The sequence below is a fragment of the Salvelinus alpinus genome, chromosome 22, assembly GCF_045679555.1.
Source record: "Salvelinus alpinus chromosome 22, SLU_Salpinus.1, whole genome shotgun sequence".
In the NCBI taxonomy this organism is placed as follows: domain Eukaryota; kingdom Metazoa; phylum Chordata; class Actinopteri; order Salmoniformes; family Salmonidae; genus Salvelinus; species Salvelinus alpinus.
In genome coordinates, this window is record NC_092107.1 from 33651667 (window position 1) to 33677972 (window position 26306).

Below are 26306 nucleotides of genomic sequence, written 5' to 3' on the forward strand. Positions count from 1 at the left end.
GTGTTAAATGCTGAGCTGTAGTCGATGAACAGTATTCTTACATATGGACCTATTGGGGCGGTAAGCAAATTGGAGTGAGTCTAGGGTGTCAGGTAGGGTGGAGGTGATATAATCCTTGACTAGTCTCTCAAAGCACTTCATGATGACGGAAGTGAGTGCTACGGGGCGATAGTCGTTTACCTCAGTTACCTTAGCTTTCTTGGGAACAGGAACAATGGTGGCCCTCTTGAAGCATGTGGGGACAGCAGACTGGGATAGGGAATGATTGAATATGTCCGGGGGAAAAAAACAGCCAACTGATCTGCGCATGCTCTGAGGACGCAGCTAGGGATGCCGTCTGGGCCGGCAGCCTTGCGAGGGTTAACGCGTTTAAATATTTGACTCACGTTGGCTGCGGGGAAGGAGAGTCCGCCGGTTTTGGTAGCGGCCGTGCCGGTGGCACTGTATTGTCCTCAAAGCGAGCAAAGAAGTTGTTTAGTTTGTCTGGGAGCAAGACATCGGGGTCCGAAACGGGGCTGGTTTTCTTTTTGTAGTCCGTGATTGACTGTCGACCCTGCCACATTCCTCTCGTGTCTGAGCCGTTGAATTGCGACACTACTTTGTCTCTATACTGACGCTTAGTTTGTTTGATTGCCTTGCGGAGGGAATAGCTACACTGTTTGTATTCGGTCATGTTTCCGGGTCACCTTGCCCTGATTAAAAGCAGTGGTTTGCGCTTTCAGTTTTGCATGAATGCTGCCATCAATCCACGGTTTCTGGTTGGGGAAGGTTTTCAATAGTCGCTGTTGGTACAACATCACCGATGCACTTGCTAATAAACTCGCTCAGCGTATACATACATTTTGTTGTTCGACGCTATCCGGAACATATCCCAGTCCACGTGATCGAAGCAATCTTGAAGCGTGGAATCAGATTGGTCAGACCAGCGTTGAACAGACCTGAGCACGAGCGTTTCCTGTTTTAGTTTCTGTCTATAGGCTGGGAGCAACAAAATGGAGTCGTGGTCAGATTTGCCGAAAGGAGGCTTTGTATGCGTCGCGGAAGTTAGAGTAACAATGATCCAGAATTTTCACGCATTCAATATTCTGATAAAATTTAGGGAGCCTTGTTTTCAGATTAGCCTTGTTAAAATCACCAGCTACAATAAATGCAGCCTCAGGATATGTGGTTTCCAGTTTACATAGAGTCCAATGAAGTTCTTTCAGAGCCGCCGCGGTGTCTGCTTGGGGGGGGGGGGGGAATGTGCACGACTGTGATTATAATCGAAGAGAATTCTCTTGGTAGATAACGCGGTCGGCATTTGATTGTAAGGAATTCTAGGTCAGGTGAACAAAAGGACTTGAGTTCCTGTATGTTGTTATGATCACACCACGACCCGTTAATCATGGTCGTTAATCATAAGGCCCTTGATCTTACCAGAGAGATGTTTGTTTCTGTCGGCGCGATGCAGCTACAGCCCAGTTCTCACACACAGGGCTAATTCCCAGTTCTCACACACACACACACACTTACTTGATAATTGCCCAAAGATGCTAACTATTTAAACAACAGGCATTCACTTACATAAGTTACATTATTTTTAACCAGGTCTCTGTCTGTCTGAGGTACACTGCATGGCACTGAGGTACACTGCACTGCAAAAGTATATGGACACCCGTTCAAATTAGTGGATTCGGCTCTTTCAGCCACACCCGTTGCTGACAGGTGTATACAATCGAGCAAACAGCCATGCAATCTCCATAGACAAACATTGGCAGAAGAATGGCCCCGTACTGAAGAGCTCAATGACTTTCAACGTAGGATGCCACCTTTCCAACAAGTCAGTATGTCAAATTTCTGCCCTGCTAGAGCTGCCCCGGTCAACTGCAAGTGCTGTTATTGTGAAGTGGAAACGTCTAGGAGCAACAAGGGCTCAGTCACAGTGATAAGCCACACAAGTTCACAGAACGGGACCGGCGAGTGCTGAAAAAAATGGTCTGTCCTCGGTTGCAACATTCACTACCGAGTTCCAAACTGCCTCTGGAAGCAACAGCAGCACAACAACTGTTAGTCTAGAGCTTCATGAAATGGGGTTCCATGGCCGAGCAGAGTGTAGGCTGGAGTGGTGTAAAGCTCACAGCTATTGGACTCTGGAGTGATGAATCACGCTTCACCATCTGGCAGTCTGACGGACTAATCTGGGTTTGGTGGATGCCAGGAGAACGCTACCTGCCCCAATGCATAGTGCCAACGGTCAAGTTTGGTGGAGGAAGAATAATGGTCTGGGGCTGTTTTTCATGGTTCAGACTAGGCCCCTTGGTTCTAATGAAGGGGAATCTTAATGCTACAGCATACAATGACATTCTAGATTATTCTGTGCTTCCAACTTTGTGGCAACAGTTGGGGGAAGGCCCTTTCAGCATGACAATTCCCCCATGCACAAAGCGAGGTCCATACAGAAATGGTTTGTCGAGAAAAGTGTGAAAGAATTTGACTGGCCTGGACAGAGCCCTGACCTCAATCCCATCGAACACCTTTAGGATGAATTGGAATGCCGACTGACCTCACTAATGCTTTTGGTCCCAGCAGCAATTTTCCAACATCATGAACTCACACATGCAATACACCAAATTAAAGCTACACTTGTTGTGAATCCAGCCAACGTGTCAGATTTCGAAAAGGCTTTACGACGAAAGCACACCAAACGATTATGTTAGGTCAGTACATAGTCACAGAAAAACACAGCCATTTTTCCAGCCAAAGACAGGAGTCACAAAAAGCAGAAATAGAGATTATTAATCACTAACCTTTGATGATCTTCATCAGATGACACTCATAGGACTTCATGTTACACAATACATGTATGTTTTGTTCGATAAAGTTCATATTTATATCCAAAAATCTCAGTTTACATTGGCGTGTTACGTTCAGTAATGTTTTGCTTCCAAAACATCCAGTGATTTTGCAGAGAGCCACATCAATTTACAGAAATACTCATCATAAATCTTGATGAAAATACAAGTGTTATGCATGACATTTTATATAAACTTCTCCTTAATGCAACCACTGTGTCAGATTTCAAAAAAGCTTTACCGAAAAAGCACACCATTCAATAATCTGAGTACAGCGCTCAGAGCCCAAACAAGCCATACAGATATCCGCCATGTTGTGGAGTCAACAAAGTCAGAAATAGCATTATAAATATTCACTTACATTTGATGATCTTCATCAGAATGCACTCCCAGGAATCCCAGTTCCACAATAAATGTTTGATTTGTTCGATAAAGTCCATCATTTATGTCCAAATACCACCTTTTTGTTTGCGCGTTTAGTACACAATCCAAACTGACAACGCGCGGGCAGGTCCAGGCGAAAGTTCAGACGAAAAGTCATATTACAGTTCGTAGAAACATGTCAAACTAAGTATAGAATCAATCTTTAGGATGTTTTTATCATAAATCTTCAATAATGTTCCAACCGGAGAATTCCTTTGTCTGTAGAATTGCAATGGAACGCAAGCTAACTCTCATGTGAACGCGCATGACTAGCTCATGCCACTCTGCCACTCATTCAGCTCCCATTCCCCCCTCCTTCACAGTAGAAGCATAAAACAAGGTTCTAAAGACTGTTGACATCTAGTGGAAGCCTTAGGAAGTGCAATATGACCCCATAGACACTGTATATTCGATAGGCAAAGAGAGGAAAAACTACAAACCTCAGATTTCCCACTTCCTGGTTGGATTTTTTCTGGGTAGAGGGACGGGGGCTGGCACCATGGTGGGTAGAGGGACGGGGGCTGGCACCATGGTGGGTAGAGGGACAGGGGCTGGCACCATGGTGGGTAGAGGGACGGGGGCTGGCACCATGGTGGGTAGAGGGACAGGGGCTGGCACCATGGTGGGTAGAGGGACAGGGGCTGGCACCATGGTGGGTAGAGGGACAGGGGCTGGCACCATGGTGGGTAGAGGGACGGGGGCTGGCACCATGGTGGGTAGAGGGACAGGGGCTGGCACCATGGTGGGTAGAGGGACGGGGGCTGGCACCATGGTGGGTAGAGGGACAGGGGCTGGCACCATGGTGGGTAGAGGGACAGGGGCTGGCACCATGGTGGGTAGAGGGACGGGGGCTGGCACCATGGTGGGTAGAGGGACAGGGGCTGGCACCATGCTGGGTAGAGGGACGGACAGTGGCTGGCATCATGGTGGGTAGAGGGACGGGGGCTGGCACCATGGAGGTGTTGGCGAAGAACTCATCTGCCAGGGTGATGTTTACACCTTGGTATCCCTCAACGACCTAGAGAGGAAAGAATGGATACACACAGGCATACGCACACACACAAAAAGGTGTGATTAATGGTGATGTCTTCATGAGTGAGGCTCACCTCTCCCCTTCACCCTGTCGACCTTCAGATAGAGATCCCACTACACTAAATCTACAGCAATTAAGGCTGCTGTGTGTTCTCTCCTCGCCAGAGAAAAACATTTAAGGAGCTTATCATGGAAGTGAAGAAGTGGATTGGCCTCTTGCTTGTCGATAAGCAGCTCTCCCGCTCCTACCAACAACAAAAAACTTTCCCCAGAGAAATAACGATCAGAAAACTTTCTGAGATGAATGAATATTCAACACAACACCAGGGAGAGGACTAGAGATGGGAGGGGGATAGAGGAGAGGGAGGGAGGGGGTGATTCCATCCTATCCCACAGCTCAGACAGGCTAGAAAGCAGATCAGGGTTTCATTCAATTAGACTGTCTGCTTATACATTTCAGTCATTTAGCAGACTCTCTTATCCAGAGCGACTTAGAGGAGAAATTAGGGTTACTTGCTTTGCTCAAGGGCACATCGACAGATTTTCACCTAGTCGGTTGCATCAGCAGTATATGTATACAGTACTGTATGTATGTAGCTAGCTGTTTTTTATTTAAAATGTAGTTAACTAGGCAAGTCAGCTAAAACGGCCTACCCGTCATCGTGAACACATACAGAGATGGGTATGTACAGGTAACAGACTAAATGAAGGAAACATTTTTGTAAATGAAGGATACCAGAGAGGAAGAGGCGAAGTGAGAGTTTTTAATCCGCACAAAGACTGTCCACGAAAATAAGCGGACGAAGTGAGGAATTTTTCTATGGAGGTCAATGAGATAGTGTCGAATTTGATCAACAGATTGAATTGCTCATTTGCTTCGTGAGGCTTATTTGATCGAATAGAAGTTTTGTAATGGTTAGGTTCTTACGAATCCACTGATATAAACGTGAATGCATGTTGGCAACTTTGACTATATGAGTTGTGCCTGTTGTCATAGAGATCTAACCCGTTTTAGCATGGACATTGAGGGCTTCCACCATTTTAAAGTAGTCAACTGGGTCGGGATTCCTAACAGTTGGAAGCAAATCAGACAATGAAGAAGAAAATTGATTACTTGAAAATGGAGATAGCATCTGTGACAGCATGGGCAGCACCATTAAGGCTATAATGCACAGATACAAAGGTGAGTCGTCTATCTCTATGGCCGGTTGAGGACCCGTGTGGCTCAGTTGGTAGAGCATGGCGCTTGCAACGCCAGGGTTGTGGGTTCAATTCCCACGGGGGGACCAGGATGAATATGTATGAACTTTCCAATTTGTAAGTCGCTCTGGATAAGAGCGTCTGCTAAAATGACTTAAATGAGGTTGTTCATATGTCTGCCCTCTCATTGGTTAAAATGGTCCCACCTGATCTTGGGATCAGGGTTGTGGGTTCAATTCCCACGGGGGGACCAGGATGAATATGTATGAACTTTCCAATTTGTAAGTCGCTCTGGATAAGAGCGTCTGCTAAAATGACTTAAATGAGACATATGAACAACCTCATTTAAGTCATTTTAGCAGACGCTCTTATCCAGAGCGACTTACAAATTGGAAAGTTCATACATATTCATCCTGGTCCCCCCGTGGGAATTGAACCCACAACCCTGATCCCAAGATCAGGTGGGACCATTTTAACCAATGAGAGGGCAGACATATGAACAACCTCATTTAAGTCATTTTAGCAGACGCTCTTATCCAGAGCGACTTACAAATTGGAAAGTTCTTTGAAGACATGTACTTCCATTGTTAGAGTGGGGACTGGAATATCTTGTCAATATAATAGACAATCTTTGGGGATTCAACGTATTTTGAAAGCAGGTACTTCCACATAGGTTAGATTTCTGAATTAATTAAGCAATTAACATCCATCATGCTTAGGGTCATGTACATTGTTTTGTCTACCATGGCTAGAAGAGATCTCAGTGACTTTGAAAGAAGGGTCTCAAAAGGAGCATAGGGGGTTTAAAGTGTGTGTGTCTGTGTGGCTGTGTGTCTGTGTGTCTGTGTGGCTGTGTGTGTGTGTGTGTGTGTGTGTGTGTGTGTCTGTGTGTCTGTGTCTGTGTCTGTGTCTGTGTCTGTGTCTGTGTGTCTGTGTCTGTGTCTGTGTCTGTGTGTCTGTGTGTCTGTGTCTGTGTCTGTGTCTGTGTCTGTGTCTGTGTGTGTGTGTGTGTGTGTGTGTGTGTGTGTGTCTACATTTGTAGAATCTGTGCCGAGATGCATTGAAACTGTTCTGGCAGCTCATGGTGGCCCATCTCCCTATTAAAGACACTATGTTGGTATTTCCTTTACTTTGGCAGTTACCGGCATGTGCTACTGTAGGTTGAATGACAAAGTCCCAAGAGCACATTTACTACAGTAATGTACGCCTGCTTGTATAAACTGTGTAGTAAATTGAATACTACTATGTTTATGCTTGTAAGCCTGTTTGTTGTGGATACCAGGAAATAAATAATGCAAGAGAGAGAGAGAGGGGGTAGAGACAGAGAGGGGGGAGTAGAGACAGAGAGGGGGGAGTAGAGACAGAGAGGGGGGAGTAGAGACAGAGAGGGGGGAGTAGAGACAGAGAGGGGGGTAGAGACAGAGAGGGGGGGGGGGGGTTAAAGAGAGAGTGAGACAGAGAGAGGGGGGAGTAGAGACAGAGAGAGGGGGGAGTAGAGACAGAGAGGGGGGGGGGGGTTAAAGAGAGAGTGAGACAGAGAGAGGGGGGAGTAGAGACAGAGAGAGGGGGGAGTAGAGACAGAGAGGGGGGGGGGGGTAAAGAGAGAGTGAGACAGAGAGAGGGGGGAGTAGAGACAGAGAGAGGGGGGAGTAGAGACAGAGAGAGGGGGGTTAAAGAGAGAGTGAGACAGAGAGAGGGGGGAGTAGAGACAGAGAGGGGGGAGTAGAGACAGAGAGGGGGGGGTTAAAGAGAGAGTGAGACAGAGAGAGGGGGGAGTAGAGACAGAGAGAGGGGGGAGTAGAGACAGAGAGGGGGGAGTAGAGACAGAGAGGGGGGGTAGAGACAGAGAGGGGGGGTAGAGACAGAGAGGGGGGAGTAGAGACAGAGAGGGGGGGTAGAGACAGAGAGGGGGGGGAGGTTAAAGAGAGAGTGAGACAGAGAGAGGGGGGAGTAGAGACAGAGAGAGGGGGGAGTAGAGACAGAGAGGGGGGGGGGTTAAAGAGAGAGTGAGACAGAGAGAGGGGGGAGTAGAGACAGAGAGAGGGGGGAGTAGAGACAGAGAGGAGGGGGTTAAAGAGAGAGTGAGACAGAGAGAGGGGGGAGTAGAGACAGAGAGGGGGGAGTAGAGACAGAGAGGGGGGGGGGGTTAAAGAGAGAGTGAGACAGAGAGAGGGGGGAGTAGAGACAGAGAGAGGGGGGAGTAGAGACAGAGAGGGGGGGGTTAAAGAGAGAGTGAGACAGAGAGAGGGGGGAGTAGAGACAGAGAGAGGGGGGAGTAGAGACAGAGAGGGGGGAGTAGAGACAGAGAGGGGGGGGTTAAAGAGAGAGTGAGACAGAGAGAGGGGGGAGTAGAGACAGAGAGAGGGGGGAGTAGAGACAGAGAGGGGGGGGGGGGTTAAAGAGAGAGTGAGACAGAGAGAGGGGGGAGTAGAGACAGAGAGAGGGGGGAGTAGAGACAGAGAGAGGGGGGTTAAAGAGAGAGTGAGATAGAGAGAGGGGGGAGTAGAGACAGAGAGAGGGGGGGTTAAAGAGAGAGTGAAACAGAGAGAGGGGGGAGAAGAGACAGAGAGAGGGGGGGGGTAAAGAGAGAGTGAGACAGAGAGAGGGGGGACTAGAGACAGAGAGAGGGGGGGTTAAAGAGAGAGTGAGACAGAGAGAGGGGGGAGAAGAGACAGAGAGAGGGGGTGTAGAGACAGAGAGAGAGGAGGGTTAGAGACAGAAAGAGGGGGGGCTTAAAGAGAGAGTGAGACAGAGAGAGGGGGGACTAGAGACAGAGAGAGGGGGGGTTAAAGAGAGAGTGAGACAGAGAGAGGGGGGACTAGAGACAGAGAGAGGGGGGTGTAGAGACAGAGAGAGGGGGGGGTAGAGAGAGAGAGGTGGGGTAGAGACAGAGAGAGTGGGAGTAGAGACAGAGAGAGGGGGGAGTAGAGACAGAGAGAGGTGGGGTAGAGACAGAGAGAGAGGTGGGGTAGAGACAGAGAGAGAGGTGGGGTAGAGATAGAGAGAGTGGGAGTAGAGACAGAGAGAGGGGGGGGGGTTAGAGAGAGAGAGGCGGGGGTAGAGACAGAGAGAGGGGGGTAGAGACAGAGAGAGGCGGGAGTAGAGACAGAGAGAGGGGGGGTTAGAGAGAGAGAGAGAGAAGGGGGTAGAAAGAAAGAGAAGGGGGGTATAGAGAGAGAGAGGGGGGAGTAGAGACAGAGAGAGGGGGGGTTGGAGACAGAGAGAGGGGAGGTAGAGACAGAGAGAGAGATGGGAGTAGAGACAGAGAAAGGGGGGGTAGAGACAGAGAGAGGAGGGAGTAGAGAGAGGGAGAGAAGGGGGTAGAGACAGAGAGAGAGAGAAGGTGGGTAGAGAGAGAGAGAAGGGGGGTAGAGAGAGGAAGAAGGGGGGTAGAGAGAGGAAGAAGGGGGTAGAGACAGAGAGAGAGAAGGGGGGTATAGAGAGAGAGAAGGGGGGGTAGAGAGAGAGACAACGGGGGGTAGAAACAGAGAGAGAAGGGGGTAGAGAGAGAGAGAGAAGGGGGGTAAAGAGAGAGAGAAGGGGGGGTAGAGAGAGTGTGAGGGGGTTAGAGAGAAAGAGAAGGGGGTAGAGAGAGTGTGAGGGGGGTTAGAGAGAAAGAGAAGGGGGGTAGAAAGAGAGAGAGAAGGGGTAGAGAGAGAGAGAAGGGGGGTAGAGAGAGAGAGAAGGGGGTTAGAGAGAGAGAGAGAAGGGGGGTAGAGAGAGAGAGAGAAGGGGGGTAGAGAGAGAGACAGTGAAAGGCAGCGTGTGGTATTGATTTCATATGATAGAGCAGTACAGGGCTTCTAGAGAGAGAAGGGGGGTAGAGAGAGAGAGAGAGAGAGAGAAGGGGGGTAGAGAGAGAGAGAGAGAGAAGGGGGGTATAGAGAGAGAGAGAGAAGGGGGGTAGAGAGAGAGATAGAGAAGGGGGGTAGAGAAAGAGACAGTGAAAGGCAGCGTGTGGTATTGATTTCATATGATAGAGCAGTACAGGGCTTCTAGAGAGAGAAGGGGGGTAGAGAGAGAGAGAGAGAAGGGGGGTAGAGAGAGAGAGAGAGAGAAGGGGGGTAGAGAGAGAGAGAGAGAAGGGGGGTAGAGAGAGAGAGAGAGAAGGGGGGTAGAGAGAGAGAGAGAGAGAGAAGGGGGGTAGAGAAAGAGAGAGAGAGAAGGGGGGTAGAGAGAGAGAGAGAGAGAAGGGGGGTAGAGAGAGAGAGAGAGAAGGGGGGTAGAGAGAGAGAGAGAGAGAGAGAAGGGGGGTAGAGAAAGAGAGAGAAGGGGGATAGAGAGAGAGAGAGAAGGGGGGTAGAGAGAGAGAGAGAAGGGGGGTAGAGAGAGAGAGAGAAGGGGGGTAGAGAGAGAGAGAAGGGGGGTAGAGAGAGAGAGAGAAGGGGGGTAGAGAAAGAGAGATAAGGGGGGTAGAGAGAGAGACAGTGAAAGGCAGCGTGTGGTATTGATTGCATATGATAGAGCAGTACAGGACTTCTAGAGAGAGAAGGGGGTAGAGAGAGAGAGAGAAGTGGGGTAGAGAAAGAGAGAGAAGGGGAGTAGAGAGAGAGACAGTGAAAGGCAGCGTGTGGTATTGATTTCATATGATAGAGCAGTACAGGACTTCTAGAGAGAGAAGGGGGGTAGAGAGAGGGAGAGAAGGGGGGTAGAGAAAGAGAGAGAAGGGGGGTAGAGAGAGAGACAGTGAAAGGCTGCGTGTGGTATTGATTGCATATGATAGAGCAGTACAGGACTTCTAGAGAGAGAAGGGGGGTAGAGAAAGAGAGAGAGGGGGGAGTAGAGAGAGAGACAGTGAAAGGCAGCGTGTGGTATTGATTTCATATGATAGAGCAGTACAGGACTTCTAGAGAGAGAAGGGGGGTGGAGAGAGAGAGAGAGAGGGGGGAGTAGAGAGAGAAGGGGGGTAGAGAGAGAGAGAGAGAGAAGGGGGTTAGAGAGAGAAAGAGAGAGAGAAGGGGTAGAGAGAGAGAGAAGGGGGTTAGAGAGAGAGAGAGAGGGGGAGTAGAGAGAGAAGGGGGGTAGAGAGAGAGACAGTGAAAGGCAGCGTGTGGTATTGATTTCATATGATAGAGCAGTACAGGGCTTCTAGAGAGAGAAGGGGGGTGGAGAGAGAGAGAGAGAGAGGGGAGTAGAGAGAGAAGGGGGGTAGAGAGAGAGAGAGAAGGGGGGTAGAGAGAGAGAGAGAAGGGGGGTAGAGAAAGAGACAGTGAAAGGCAGCGTGTGGTATTGATTGCATATGATAGAGCAGTACAGGACTTCTAGAGAGAGAAGGGGGGTAGAGAGAGAGAGAGAAGGGGGGTAGAGAGAGAGACAGTGAAAGGCAGCGTGTGGTATTGATTGCATATGATAGAGCAGTACAGGACTTCTAGAGAGAGAAGGGGGGTGGAGAGAGAGACAGTGAAAGGCAGCGTGTGGTATTGATTGCATATGATAGAGCAGTACAGGACTTCTAGAGAGAGAAGGGGGGTAGAGAGAGAGAGAGAAGGGGGGTAGAGAGAGAGACAGTGAAAGGCTGCGTGTGGTATTGATTTCATATGATAGAGCAGTACAGGACTTCTAGAGAGAGAAGGGGGGTGGAGAGAGAGAGAGAGAGGGGGGAGTAGAGAGAGAAGGGGGGTAGAGAAAGACAGTGAAAGGCAGCGTGTGGTATTGATTTCATATGATAGAGCAGTACAGGACTTCTAGAGAGAGAAGGGGGGTGGAGAGAGAGAGAGAGAGGGGGGAGTAGAGAGAGAAGGGGGGTAGAGAAAGAGACAGTGAAAGGCTGCGTGTGGTATTGATTTCATATGATAGAGCAGTACAGGACTTCTAGAGAGAGAAGGGGGGTGGAGAGAGAGAGAGAGAGGGGGGAGTAGAGAGAGAAGGGGGGTAGAGAGAGAGACAGTGAAAGGCAGCGTGTGGTATTGATTTCATATGATAGAGCAGTACAGGACTTCTAGAGAGAGAAGGGGGGTAGAGAGAGAGACAGTGAAAGGCTGCGTGTGGTATTGATTGCATATGATAGAGCAGTACAGGACTTCTAGAGAGAGAAGGGGGGTAGAGAGAGAGAGAGAAGGGGGGTAGAGAGAGAAGGGGGGTAGAGAAAGAGAGAGAAGGGGGGTAGAGAGAGAGACAGTGAAAGGCAGCGTGTGGTATTGATTGCATATGATAGAGCAGTACAGGACTTCTAGAGGGACCGGTACCTTGCTTCCTGACTCTCAGCGCACATCGTTACAGAATGACGCTTCACCAAAGGAAAGCATCAGGGAGTTTTTTTGTTTTTGTGTTTGAGGTGATGTCGGGTCCGGGTGTCAGAACCGAGGCAACCGGGGAGGTCTCAGCCGGCTCTCACTCCTCAGGCCGGTTTGTCAGATTTCTGCACCTCAGAGGACGCGACCGGTCCGCTCCTGATCCCCGGGATCGTCCCTGTCGTTGGCGTCCTGCGGCTGGAGCCGAACGCGCCGGGGATACTGTCATATATGCTCTCTCTCCTGCGCTCTAGGTCGCCATGCTCCTGCGCCTCAGCTGGATCGACAGGTTCCCGCGCCTCAGCAGAGATGACCGGTCCTCTCCTGAACCCCGGGATCATCATCTTGGTTGGCGTCCTGCAGCCGGAGCCGCACGTCGGGGAGGGGGTACTGTCACATGTGCTCCCTCTCCGGCCTCTAGGTCGTTAAGGTGGACACCTGTCACCATCGTTACGCCCATTAGCGCAATATGACACTCACCTGGACTCCATCACCTCCTTCATTACCTGCCCTATATATGTCACTCCCCTTCGTTCCTTCCCCAGGCGTCATTGTTTCTGTTTCTGTTTCCTGTCTGTGCGTTGTTCGTGTTTCTTGTTTTGGTTTATGTTGTTTTTTCATTAAAACACTCACTCCCTGAACTTGCTTCCCGACTCTCAGCGCACATCGTTACAAGAATGGTACCACCTGATCTCCTGTCCTCCCGCCTGCCATCCATCTTTGAGGATATTATATTTCCATTCTGAGAGCCGTCACTGGAATATCTTGTAATATAAAAGACAATCTTGCCTTTAATGAACTCTTCGTAAATAAAGTACTACAGTATAAAAGACGTGGGCAGACCCCATGTCCTTTAAAGAGGGCACACCTCTAGCATGGACCAATGGCTGGCCAGAATATGATCCTGGCCATGACATCAAAAACAGTAAAGAACAAAATGCTACATTGTAAAACTGAGAAAATTGCCTATTATAGATTTGAAAAATAATGAAAGATTATCTACAGAGTGAAAACAAAAGGTATATATTTTATAAGAATCAAAATGGAAGAGATATGACAAACCCTGTCCTCATTAGTACCTAATCTGGGAATAGAGATGTACCCACAATGCAACGGGCCAATCTGACCTCCAGGCCCAGGCACCAACTGACTGCTGACCTCTCCCCACCCCAGTGTCACTCAAGCCAACCAACCATCGCCATACAGATCATTAAAGCAATCTAAATATTGTATCAGATTCTTCGGTTTACTTTTTCTCATTCAGAATAAACAGACAGACTGACATCTCATCTGCCATGTTTGTAATTCTGAAGCTCTGGTGGCTTTTCCCCGTTCAACCCCTTTGTTTAACAACCAATAAATAGCTTACCTCAGCTTTCGACAAACAAACTATTCTGTGCGTACTACTACATGAGCGTAAACAATTAGTAAATTGAGCACATTAGCCCAAACACACACCCGGGTCAGCAGTAAATGTTTTCTGATGAGCTGGGAACACAGAGGGTATGTGGGAGGTCAGTTAGCAGAACGCCTAATGATGCCACATGTTTGGATTGAGGATTTTCAACTCAATAAGTAACCATCTTCACACCTCATAGACAGAGAGAGAAAGAGAACAGAGACAAAAAGATAGAGGTACAGGAGAGAGAAATAGATATTAAAAAACTTCAGTCATAACCGTTTTAGAGTTTCAGTGCATTTCCATTTAAATATAAGATTGTACCATACTTCATCACTCTGATAGTACCACTCCTGGCTATGTCCTACCAAATAATCCCATTGGAGTTTTGAATTAAAGAGGCACTGCATGAGGTCTTTATCTTTGTCCATATGTATGGGAATGCTTGGCTATCTATGCTAGTCCATCAGGAGGAGATCACCATCTAATACAGAGAGAGAGACAGTTTATAAATTGTGAGGGAGCGATAAAGAACCACCCAGTTACCCGGCTGACAGCCGTGGTATATCAGACCGTATACCACGCGTATGACAAAACTTTTATTTTTACCGCTCTAATTACGTTGATAAACAGTTTATAAATCGCAAAAGGCACCTTGGGGGTTTGTGGTATATGGACAATATACCACTGCTAAGGGCTGTATCTTGTTTGTTGTTGTGCTGTGTGTTTTGTCATACATTTTTCATCCCAGCCCGTCCCTTTGGTAGGCCAACATTGTAAATACGAATGTCCATAATTGACTTAAATAAAAGGTTAAATATGAATAAAATACTGAGACACTTCCAAAGACATTCATTTTGATTGGAAGGCTTTTTAGAAGACAACACTAAGGCTGGTCGACATGACCAAAATCTCATATCCCGATATAAACTCTGCAAAGAAACGTCCTCTCACTGTCAACTGCGTTTATTTTCAGCAAACTTAACATGTGTAAATATTTGTATGAACATAACAAGATTCAACAACTGAGACATAAACTGAACAAGTTCCACAGACATGTAACTAACAGAAATGTAATAATGTGTCCCTGAACAAAGGGGGGGGGGTCAAAATCAAAAGTAACAGTCAGTATCTGGTGTGGCCACCAGCTGCATTAAGTACTGCAGTGCATCTCCTCCTTACATTTACATTTAAGTCATTTAGCAGACGCTCTTATCCAGAGCGACTTACAAATTGGAAAGTTCATACATATTCATCCTGGTCCCCCCGTGGGAAATGAACCCACAACCCTGGCGTTGCAAGCGCCATGCTCTACCAACTGAGCCACACGGGACTGCACCAGATTTGCCAGTTCTTGCTGTGAGATGTTACCCCACTCTTCCACCAGGGCACCTGCAAGTTCCCGGACATTTCTGGGGGGGAATGTCCTTAGCCCTCATCTTCCGATCCAACAGGTCCCAGACGTGCTCAATAGGATTGAGATCCGGGCTCTTCGCTGGCTGGCCATGGCAGAACACTGACATTCCTGTCTTGCTGGAAATCACGCACAGAACGAGTAGTATGGCTGGTGGCGTTGTCATGCTGGAGGGTCATGTCAGGATGAGCCTGCAGGAAGGGTACCACATGAGGGAGGAGGATGTCTTCCCTGTAACGCACAGCATTGAGATTGCCTGCAATGACAACAAGCTCAATCCGATGATGCTGTGACACACCGCCCCAGACCATGACGGACCCTCCACCTCCAAATCGATCCTGCTCCAGAGTACAGGCCTTAGTGTAACGATCACTCCTTCGACGATAAAAGCGAATCCGACCATCACCGCGGTGAGACAAAACCGTGACTCGTCAGTGAAGATCACTTTCTGCCATTCCTGTCTGGTCCAGCGACGGTGGGTTTGTGCCCATAGGCGACGTTGTTGCCGGTGATGTCTGGTGAGGACCTGCATTACAACAGGCCTACAAGCCCTCAGTCCAGCATCTCTCAGCCTATTGCGGACAGTCTGACCACTGATGGAGGGATTGTGCGTTCCTGGTGTAACTCGGGCAGTTGTTGTTGCCATCTTGTACCTGTCCCGCAGGTGTGATGTTCGGACGTACCGATCCTGTGCAGGTGTTGTTACACGTGGTCTGGGCCTGCGAGGACGATCAGCTGTCCGTCCTGTCTCCCTGTAGCGCTGTCTTAGGCGTCTCACAGTACAGACATTGCAATTTAATCGCCCATCTGCAGTCCTCATGCCTTCTTGCAGCATGCCTAATGCACGTTCACGCAGATGAGCAGGGACCCTGAGCATCTTTCCTTTAGTGTTTTTCAGAGTCACTAGAAAGACCTCTTTAGTGTCCTAAGTTTTTATAACAGTGACCTTAATTGCCTACCGTCTGTAAGCTGTTAGTGTCCTAACGACCATTCCACAGGTGCATGTTCATGATTTATTGAACAAGCATGGAAACAGTGTTTAAACCCTTTACAATGAAGATCTGTGAAGTTATTTGGATTTTTACAAATTATCTTTGAAAGACAGGGTCCTGAAAAAGGGAAATTTCTTTTTTTGCTGAGTTTAGGTCATTTCATATCCCGATAACGATACTGTCACGAACCGGCTCGAAGCCCGTAACAAAAAGGGAGACAACGTGGAGATAAAGAATAACAATAATATATTTATTAACTGAAGTAAAGTAAATACAATTGACAATGGTGTGTGTTTAGTCAGTAGTGTAAGTGAGTGGTAGCATGTATACATGTGATAATTAGGGGTGTTGAAAGGTGCCAAAGCAAAGAAACCAAATAGCCACAAAAATGCCACAACCAAAATCTGTCTGTGTCTGCATGGAGAGAGTCTCAATGAATGGGGAAGAGGTCTATTTACCCCCGGGGACACACCCGGGCCCAGGTGTTTCCCATGTAGCTGACGACCCTCCCAACTCCGCCCACCGGCATCCTAATAAGGAAACAAGAACAAAGAGAGAATACGGCAGACAGAGTGGGAGGGTCGTCACAATACATATCACCATATAGCACATATTCTGTAAATTAAATGAATAAATAGTTGATATAAAATGACCACATGTAAAGGCCTATTTCTTATTACATTTTGAATTATACTCGACAAATATAAAGTACTTACTCATATTTTATTATTTCTCCTTTTTAGAACCTTTGTGCAAATTTTAATTTAAGCATGTAACAAAATACAAAATAATAATGTATAAAATCTAAAAACGTAAATAGAAAACCCTTCAACTATAGTTGCAAACAAAATAAATATAGGCCTAAAATATATATTTTTTTTTAAATATACAGTTGAAGTCGGAAGTTTACATAAACAAGTTTGAATGACTCCAACCACTGTTGGAGTGTTTCAACCACTCGACAAACTATAGTTTTGGCAAGTCGGTTAGGACATCTACTTTGTCTAGTCATGTTTCCAACAATTGTTTACAGACAGATTATTTCACTTATAATTCACCGTTTCACAACTCCGTTGGGTAGGAAGTTTACATACACTAAGCTGACTGTGCCTTTAAACAACTTGGAAAATTCCAGAAAATTATGTAATGGCTTTAGAAGCTTCTGATAGGCTAATTGACATCATTTGAGTCAATTGGAGGTGTACCTGTGGATGTATTTCAAGGCCTAACTTCAAACTCAGTGCCTCTTTGCTTGACATCATGGGAAAATCAGAAGAAATCAGCCAAGACCTCAGAAAGAAAATTGTAGACCTCCACAAGTCTGGTTCATCCTTGGGAGCAATTTCCAAAGGCCTGAAGGTACCACGTTCCTTTGTACAAACAATAGCACACAAGTATAAACACAGTGGGACCACGCAGCCATCATACCGCTCAGGAAGGTGACGCGCTCTGTCTCCTAGAGATGAACGTACTTTGGTGCGAAAAGTGCAAATCAATCTATATCCACAGTAAAACGAGTCCTATATTGACATAACCTGAAAGGCCGCTCAGCAAGGAAGAAGCCACTGCTCAAAAACCGCCATAAAAAAGCCAGACTACGGTTTGCAACTGCACATGGGGACAAAGATCGTACTTTTTGGAGAAATGTCCTCTGGTCTGATGAAACAAAAATAGAACTGTTTGGCAATAATGACCATCATTAAGTTTAGAGGAAAAAGGGGGAGGCTTGCAAGCAGAAGATCACCATCCCAACCGTGAAGCAAGGGGGTGGCAGCGTCAGGGTGCTTTGCTGCAGGCATCACGAGGAAAGGAAATTATGTGGATATATTGAAGCACCATCTCAAGACATCAGTCAGGAAGTTAAAGCTTGGTCGCAAATGGATCTTCCAAATGGTCAATGACCCCAAGCATACTTCCAAAAATGGCTTAAGGACAACAAAGTCAAGGTATTGGAGTGGCCATTACAAAGCCCTGACCTCAATCCTATAGAAAATTTGTGGGCAGAACTGAAAAAGCATGTGCGAGCAAGGAGGCCTACAAACCTGACCCAGTTACACCAGCTCTGTCAGGAGGAATGGGCCAAAATTCACCCAACTTATTGTGGGAAGCTTGTGGAAGGCTACCCGAACCTTTTGACACAAGTTAAACAATGTAAAGGCAATGCTCCCAAATACTAATTGAGTGTATGTAAACTTCTGACCCACTGGGAATGTGAAAAAAAAAAAAAAAGCTGAAATAAATCATTCTCTCTACTATTATTCTGACATTTCACATTCTTAAAATAAAGTGGTGACCCTAACTGACCTAAGACAGGGAATTTCTACTCGGATTAAATGTCAGGAATTGTGAAAAACGGAGTTTAAATGTATTTGGCTAAGGTATATGTAAACTTCCGACTTCAACTGTGTGTGTGTGTGTATGTATGTATGTATGTTTTTATTATTTTTATTTATTTTCATATTTTTGGGGGCTTGACTTTTTTGCAAGTTATTTTGGAATTAATACGTGTCACATATCAATTTGCATTTGGTACCTTGGGTCGAGTGTTAGCACTAACTCACAAAACCCCATTTCTCGACCGTGTAAATTGGGGCCATGTCTTTGCAGATGTAAGTTGTAACGGCAGCTGTTATCTCCTTCCATCTTCATGATTCTTTGCCATATGGTGTGCCGCGGGCAAAAGCCTCTAGAAATGAGTCGGGGGTTTGTTTTGAGCATTCGACTGTACTTTTTTGAGTCTCATCCGTAGAATCTCTCCATACTGTTTCACATGATTCTTGCATAGGTGGTAAGAGAGGTTAGTGGTATTTGAGCCTGTTGTCAGGACCGGCCTGCAGCATATTTTGCAGAGGACGGTTTTTTGGTCCGTGTCAGACTTTTCATATCCAAACCACATCCATGCCACCGAAGTATCCCCTCTTTAAGGTACGAGCTCCGTGCTCTGTGTCACGTTCACTCTCCTCCATGTTTGTGTTGTAAATTTCCTTCCACACGCAAAGCGTCATCCAATTGATGAAAAATATTCCCGTAAAGAGTGTGATTTGCGACACAACGAAATAAACGCATAAAATGCAAATTAATTATTTAAAAATCATACAATGTGATTTTCTGGATTTTTGTTTTAGATTCCGTCTCTCACAGTTGAAGTGTACCTATGATAAAAATTACAGACCTCTACATGCTTTGTAAGTAGGAAAACCTGCAAAATCGGCAGTGTATCAAATACTTGTTCTCCCCACTGTATATCGTCGCCTTACAACACACTGGTCTATATTTGATTGGTGGGAATAGAGCCTACCTGTTTGATATTCTCTGCCAGGAACACAAAGTATGCACTGCAGAATCCCAGCTGTGTCAACACCAGGAAGAAGTTGACCAGGTGCCTAAAACAGGACAGAAGGACAGGACAGGGACACATAAACATGTTAAAATAGCTCTGAAACATCTGGATGGCTTCTACAATGTTAGAATACAGTAGTTCTGTTCTGTACTATTTTACTCTTTAATATTCTATGAGCATCAGGGCATCTTCACTGCTAGTAAGCCATTTTTCTAAAGTAGCAATAATAACCTAATAAGAATCCTGTCTCGACTGCTCCTCTTGCCTGTGCCTAAATATGTTCCTTACTATAGCTGGTGATAGGCTTAACCTAAATTATTCAGCATATGATGTATAATACTGTTACATCTGGTGAGTACACAATGACAAGACATCTAAAGACTCTCTTGAACAAAAGGTACATGTTAACTTAGTTTTCAACTAAATCAATGACGTGGGTATATTACTGCTGTTGCAGTCAGGTAGCATATTACTGCTGTTGCAGTCAGGTAGCATATTACTGCTGTTGCTTACAATAAGTAATGAAATGTCTCATTAAGATATATTGCATTAATGAAGTCAACCTGAAACATTTAAGGGGAAGTGCCAATCAATAATTCTCAGACCACCACTCAAACCTTTTATTGTAACACTACATTAAATGCACTTTTTCCTCATCTAGAATACTAACCCAACCAGTAAGCAGTATATTGGACCAAAACAGCATCTATGAATCTCAAATGAAAGGCTGTGGTAGTCAATTTAAGTGAGTTAAAAATATATATATAACTTATTTACATAAGTATTCAGACCCTTTGCTATGGGACTCGGGAATTGAGCTCAGGTGCATCCTGTTTCCATTGATCATCCTTGAGATGTTTCTACAACTTGAGTTGAGTCCACCTATGTTAAATTCAATTGATTGGACATGATTTGGAAAAGCACCCACCTGTCTATATAAGGTCCCATAGTTGACAGTGCATGTCAGAGCAAAAAACAAGCCATGAGGCCAAAGGAATTGTCCGTAGATTCAGAGACAGGATTGTGTCGAGGGACAGATCTGGGGAAGGATACAAAAAAAAATATTCTGCAGCACTGAAATTACCAAGACTCTTCCTAGAGCTGGTCACCAAACTGAGCAATCGAGGGAGAAGGGCCTTGGTCAATCTAACAGAGCTCCAGAGTTCCTCTGTGGAGATCGGAAACCCTTCCAGAAGGACAACCATCTCTGCAGTACTCCACCAATCTGGTGGTGGCCAGAAGGAAGCAACTCCTCAGTAAAAGGCACATAACAGCCCACTTGGAGTTTGCCAAAAGGTACCTAAAGGACACTCAGACCATGAGAAACAAGATTCTCTGGTCTGATGAAACCAAGATTGAACTCTTTGGCCTGAATGCCAAGCGTCACGTCTGGAGGAAACCTGGCACCATCCCTACAGTAAAGCATGGTGGTGGCAGCATCATGCCGTGGGGATGTTTTTCAGCAGCAGGGACTGGGAGACTAGTCAGAACCGAGGGAAAGATAAACGGAGCAAAGTACAGAGAGATTTCTGATGAAAACCTGCTCCATAGCACTCAGGACCTCAGACTGGGGCGAAGGTTCACCTTCCAACAGGACAACGACCCTAAGCACACAGCCAAGAAAACGCAGGAGTGGCTTCGGAAACAAGTCTCTGAAAGTCCTTGAGTCGCCCATCCAGAGCCTGGACTTGAAACTAATCGAACATCTCTGGAGAAGCATGAAAATAGCCGTGCAGCGACAGTCCCCATCCAACCTGACAGAGCTTGAGAGGATCTGCAAATAATACATGTTCCCTATACCCATCATGAGGATGCTACAATCTAGCCTATGAATTAAAGTTCACAACGCAGGTGTGCAGAGGTCAAGAGAAAAATGAGGTGACAGAGTGGACAGACAGTGACACATTCAATACCGCCTTGCATACTCTTGCCTACATCTAGCTGATATAGGTTGGAATCATTAGTCCAACAGCCGCAAACGAGAATTTCTATTGGAAAAATTCAGGTAGGTTTATCCCCGTTTGCTCCTGTTTAAGAAAAAAAATTCAACAGAATCGGCAGAATAAATACACCCCTGATCACACGTAAACACCGTTCACATTCATTGCAGCCACGTTGTACACCTTCTCGTATCTACGCACTCTCCTCCTCTCACATTTTCCCTTCGCTTGTGGACTTCAATACACAACACATCAGCTGTACGTGACCAGGCGAAAAACCTTTCCAAGCCAAACCATGTCATAACCGCTACACACAGCCTACATCGTTGTCACCAAATCAGCTAAAGTAACATCATAGTCAATATAGCTAATAGAACTAAAGCCCGCTACAATCATGCAGTAACGTTACAGTGTACAGTCAGTAAGCAGTTTAGCACTTAAACCGGCAGGCCCCGGTGGCAATACATTTGTAAAACCAAAAGCTTTCCTTGAGTTCCAGTATTGTGTTGGACAGTCATAGCCAGCTAGCTAACATAGCATCCATATTTCTGAGCTGGGTGTTTGAGTAGACTAAACTAACAAGTTGCATTTGCTAGCTAAGTAAGTGAAAGTGAAAAAAATGACAAAATACCTCTCTCTCCATCTTGCTTCTCTTTCATTTTTTAAGAAATTAATTTGTTTTATCTAAAAAGGATAACTTATTTTTATTAAATTCACTGAGGAAGATGGTCCTCCACTTCCTCCTCTGAGGAGCCGCCACTGGTTAACCATCCCTCCTTTGATAGAAGTCTTTAAATTATGGCTGCGATCCCAAATGGTCTGATATATCATCATCTATTCTTACCATTAGGCCCTTGTTGACCTTTGTCACAGATATGAGAGATTTGAATTGCTTCTAGGGGCGAGTAATCCATTTGGGATCCGGCCTTTTTCCAACACCTTCAGCACCCATTGGCCCCAAGAGTAGTCATGCGACTATATGGGTGATGGGTCATAGGTTGACCCCCAGATGACTAGAGCGTTCTCATCTCACCTTCCAAATCTGGCACTCTTCCTGAAGCACTGGTAGGAGCTGTGCTCCATGGAGAAGGCCACTGTGTCACTGTACCCCAGGGGAGGTCTCTTCAACCTGGGAGAGAAGAGGTACCTGGTCACACATGTGGTGTCACAGAGAGTCACCAAGAGATACAGCGACAAGAGGAAATGGACCACAAGATCTGAGGGAATTAAAAGACAGAAAGTCTCTCTGTCTGAGTCTACTTCTTCTGCTGTCCTATTCGGTCTTGTCAGGTAGACAGAGAGACAGACAAGAGGACAACACAAGACAGAGACTGAAAGAAAGAAGGGGTGATAGATTGCTGGAAACCAGACAGCGGAAGATTGAGACGGCCATCTGAAAGCGAGTACATTACGTCCTGGTTTGGATGAGAAATGGCCGATTACAATATATTACATTACAGTCCCATCACTCTGCTGTGGATAGTCACTCTCTCCGACACTATATTGAAATAATCACAGTGATTAATACTGTGCAGCTGTCATTTGGGGAGACCCAGTTTTTACTTTGCAGTGTCTGTACCACAAACAAGACAATGTTATACTGTAGAGGTCTTCACGGTCGTATCTGGGTCAGGTCTGATAATTGCCACGGGTCTCGGATATGTGCAATTAAAATGTATTAACCTGTCCTCTGTTAATGTAGTGTTTGTGTCATGACAACTGTGCGAGCTGTGTCAGCCGATTGAAGCTCAATAAAATATATAGCTTGTATCCAGCTGAAACTGGTTCTGGCTGCTCACCTCACATACGCCTGCGAAAGAAAGAAAGAGAGAGAGAGACAGAAAGAAGAGAAGGAAGAGAAAGAGTGTAAAAGGACCCTTATGTTTGATTACCCAAATAAAGTTCATCAACTTTTGTGAAGGTTTGGCTATTACTAGGTTTAGCTACAGCAGGCCTATGAAGGCACACAGGCACTCCAGCAGACTCCGACAGTTGAACTTGAGGTGAGGAAGAAGGCCTGCAAGAGTTAAACAATATCATCTTATCTTCATAAAAAATATATTCTGAGCAAAAATAAATGAAGTAGCATCCTTCTGTACGCCTATATCTGAATAGCAGTAGTAGCCTATCTGACACGTACAGTGGGGCAAAAAAGTATTTAGTCAGCCACCAATTGTGCAAGTTCTCCCACTTAAAAATATGAGAGAGGCCTGTAATTTTCATCATAGGTACACTTCAACTATGACAGACAAAATGAGAAAAAAAATTCCAGAAAATCACATTGTAGGATTTTTAATGAATTTATTTGCAAATTATGGTGGAAAATAAGTATTTGGTCACCTACAAACAAGCAAGTTTTCTGGCTCTCATAGACCTGTAACTTCTTCTTTAAGAGGCTCCTCTGTCCTCCACTCGTTACCTGTATTAATGGCACCTGTTTGAACTTGTTATCAGTATAAAAGACACCTGTCCACAACCTCAAACAGTCACACCCCAAACTCCACTATGACCATGACCAAAGAGCTGTCAAAGGACACCAGAAACAAAATTGTAGACCTGCACCAGGCTGGGAAGACTGAATCTGCAATAGGTAAGCAGCTTGGTTTGAAGAAATCAACTGTGGGAGCAATTATTAGGAAATGGAAGACATACAAGACCACTGATAATCTCCCTCGATCTGGGGCTCCACGCAAGATCTCACCCCGTGGGGTCAAAATGATCACAAGAACGGTGAGCAAAAATCCCAGAACCACACGGGGGGACCTAGTGAATGACCTGCAGAGAGCTGGGACCAAAGTAACAAAGCCTACCATCAGTAACACACTACGCCGCCAGGGACTCAAATCCTGCAGTGCCAGACGTGTCCCCCTGCTTAAGCCAGTACATGTCCAGGCCCATCTGAAGTTTGCTAGAGAGCATTTGGATGATCCAGAAGAAGATTGGGAGAATGTCATATGGTCAGATGAAACCAAAATATAACTTTTTGGTAAAATCTCAACTCGTCGTGTTTGGAGGACAAAGAATGCTGAGTTGCATCCAAAGAACACCATACCTACTGTGAAGCATGGGGGTGGAAACATCATGCTTTGGGGCTGTTTTTCTGCAAAGGGACCAGGACGACTGATCCGTGTAAAGGAAAGAATGAATGGGGCCATGTATCGTGAGATTTTGAGTGAAAACCTCCTTCCATCAGCAAGGGCATTGAAGATGAAACGTGGCTGGGTCTTTCAGCATGACAATGATCCCAAACACACCGCCCGGGCAACGAAGGAGTGGCTTCGTAAGAAGAATTTCAAGGTCCTGGAGTGGCCTAGCCAGTCTCCAAATCTCAACCCCATAGAAAATCTTTGGAGGGAGTTAAAAGTCCGTGTTGCCCAGAAACAGCCCCAAAACATCACTGCTCTAGAGGAGATCTGCATGGAGGAATGGGCCAAAATACCAGCAACAGTGTGTGAAAACCTTGTGAAGACTTACAGAAAACGTTTGACCTCTGTCATTGCCAACAAAGGGTATATAACAAAGTATTGAGATAAACTTTTGTTATTGACCAAATACTTATTTTCCACCATAATTTGCAAATAAATTCATAAAACATCCTACAATGTGATTTTCTGGATTTTTTTTCCTCATTTTGTCTGTCATAGTTGAAGTGTACCTATGATGAAAATTACAGGCCTCTCTCATCTTTTTAAGTGGGAGAACTTGCACAATTGGTGGCTGACTAAATACTTTTTTGCCCCACTGTATGTCGGGAACATGGCGCTGGTATATCTCCATCTTTCTCTCCATGGCTAGGCCTAAGCTTGTCTCCTGTTAATTTAGTAAATATGAATATCACACAGTGTAAGCCTAAAGGCCTACAGTATATGCATGCAACGCTGCATTTATCACTCAACTCTCCCGCCAGCTGAACCGTGAGGTAATCTACTATTGCTTTAGTCAAGTAAAAAAACAATAGACTATAAAGTGTAGAATAAATTACACATCGAAACAAGTTTTTTTGTAATTTGTTCTAGGCAGTTTTTAAGGACACGTAACTGTGGATCATTTGACCAATATAGCTTGTTTATTGATGGCGCTGGCAGCGCCCAGTTGGAGGTTTCCTTTACTCTCTCCTTCTTTCTGATCTGAATGGGTGTCTTGGATCTGAACCAGCACGGGTCTGTTTGGGTTTGTTTTCCAAGGTCCTTCTCAGAACGGGTACGACTGTTTTCGGGTACATTCGGAACAGGGCTACATATTTAAATGACGCATATCGGGTCAGGTGAGAAAGCCACGGATCCAAAAGAAGACCTCTAGCTGGTTGTTATCTGCTCTCAGCACTAACCGGTACACACGCTGAGGACTTAGACACAATAAAAAGGTAAATAACTGATAATGATTACATTACAATGTTTCATACTCTCCTCCCCCAACACTCAGTTGGAATACATGACACACTGTTTGTACGTATTATGTGTGGTTAGGGAGGAGGGTTGATGTTGTTGCTAGAGCACTTGTCAGTAGAGTAATGGAGATGTGGGTGGGCCACCTCCAGGGCTCGTTTACACCCTGCAACAGCCAGGAAACACTTAACGCTCCCTTTAACATCTCACGTCTCACGTCTGACCACCCCGTCATTAGATCCGCCAAGGGAAATGACTGCACATTAGCCACCATATTAAGCAGAGCGGTGTGCTCACAGACTTTAAGTGATGCGGAGAGTTAGAGGGAGAGAGACAGCGAGAGAGAGAGCATTTGAGTCGACATAGCGGCTGGGTCCCTTGCGGTTAAGTGTTTTTATTACTGTAATTGTATTGAAAAGGAAAGTATGTGTGAGGACAAACACAACGAGACAGGTGTTGATGACGGCTATGAAACACCATGACACACGAGTGGCTTGTCAGTGAGGATGCTGCTAAGGGAGCCCTAAGGGGGCGGGGGTCTGTGTGTGTGTGTGTGTGTGTGTGTGTGTGTGTGTGTGTGTGTGTGTGTGTGTGTGTGTGTGTGTGTGTGTGTGTGTGTGTGTGTGTGTGTGTGTGTGTGTGTGTGTGTGTGTGTGTGTGTGTGTGTGTGTGTGAGATAGCATGGTTATTACCTCTCGCACAGGTGGTGGCTACAGTGGACCAGGATGTGCATACATTGAACACAGACCACATCCATCAGCACCAGGCAAAGAGGTCCCACCTGAAAAAATAAAAACACAAAGAACAGACTGAGAACATACTGACAGTAATGTCAACACCAACTGAAACCAACTGTGAACCAGATAGGAACACTCATCAGTCCATATTAATGCAAACGCATCAGATATAACCCAGAGAAATAGGCTCACTTACACACGATCAGTAGTGGGATAGCTCTTTGCTATTCTATGTATGTCCGCGAAAACCTCATATCACGTAACGGTGTTGTGATCATTATTTTGTTCTGTTCTGTCATCCAGAAAGAAAATCTCTCCATCATGTGACATGATCACACCATCATCATGAGACAGCACAAAGGAGGGGAGATTATGCAAGAGGA

The 26306-nt window shown here is 45.9% G+C and overlaps 1 protein-coding gene across 1 annotated transcript in view; it reads right to left on the reverse strand.

Annotated features, from left to right (window-relative positions):
- The window catches only part of LOC139549655 (neutral amino acid uniporter 4-like), a 293437-nt gene that overhangs the window by 256438 nt on the left and 10693 nt on the right, over window positions 1–26306 (reverse strand). The window contains exons 6-14 of the mRNA XM_071360322.1: window positions 25879–25967; window positions 21835–21930; window positions 18816–18904; window positions 17475–17497; window positions 17252–17310; window positions 15980–16051; window positions 11851–12073; window positions 4143–4272; window positions 3753–4045 (exon numbers count right to left, since the gene is read on the reverse strand). Coding sequence (XP_071216423.1) covers window positions 3753–4045; window positions 4143–4272; window positions 11851–12073; window positions 15980–16051; window positions 17252–17310; window positions 17475–17497; window positions 18816–18904; window positions 21835–21930; window positions 25879–25967 — 1074 coding nt within the window. The remainder of the gene's footprint in view (window positions 1–3752; window positions 4046–4142; window positions 4273–11850; window positions 12074–15979; window positions 16052–17251; window positions 17311–17474; window positions 17498–18815; window positions 18905–21834; window positions 21931–25878; window positions 25968–26306) is intronic.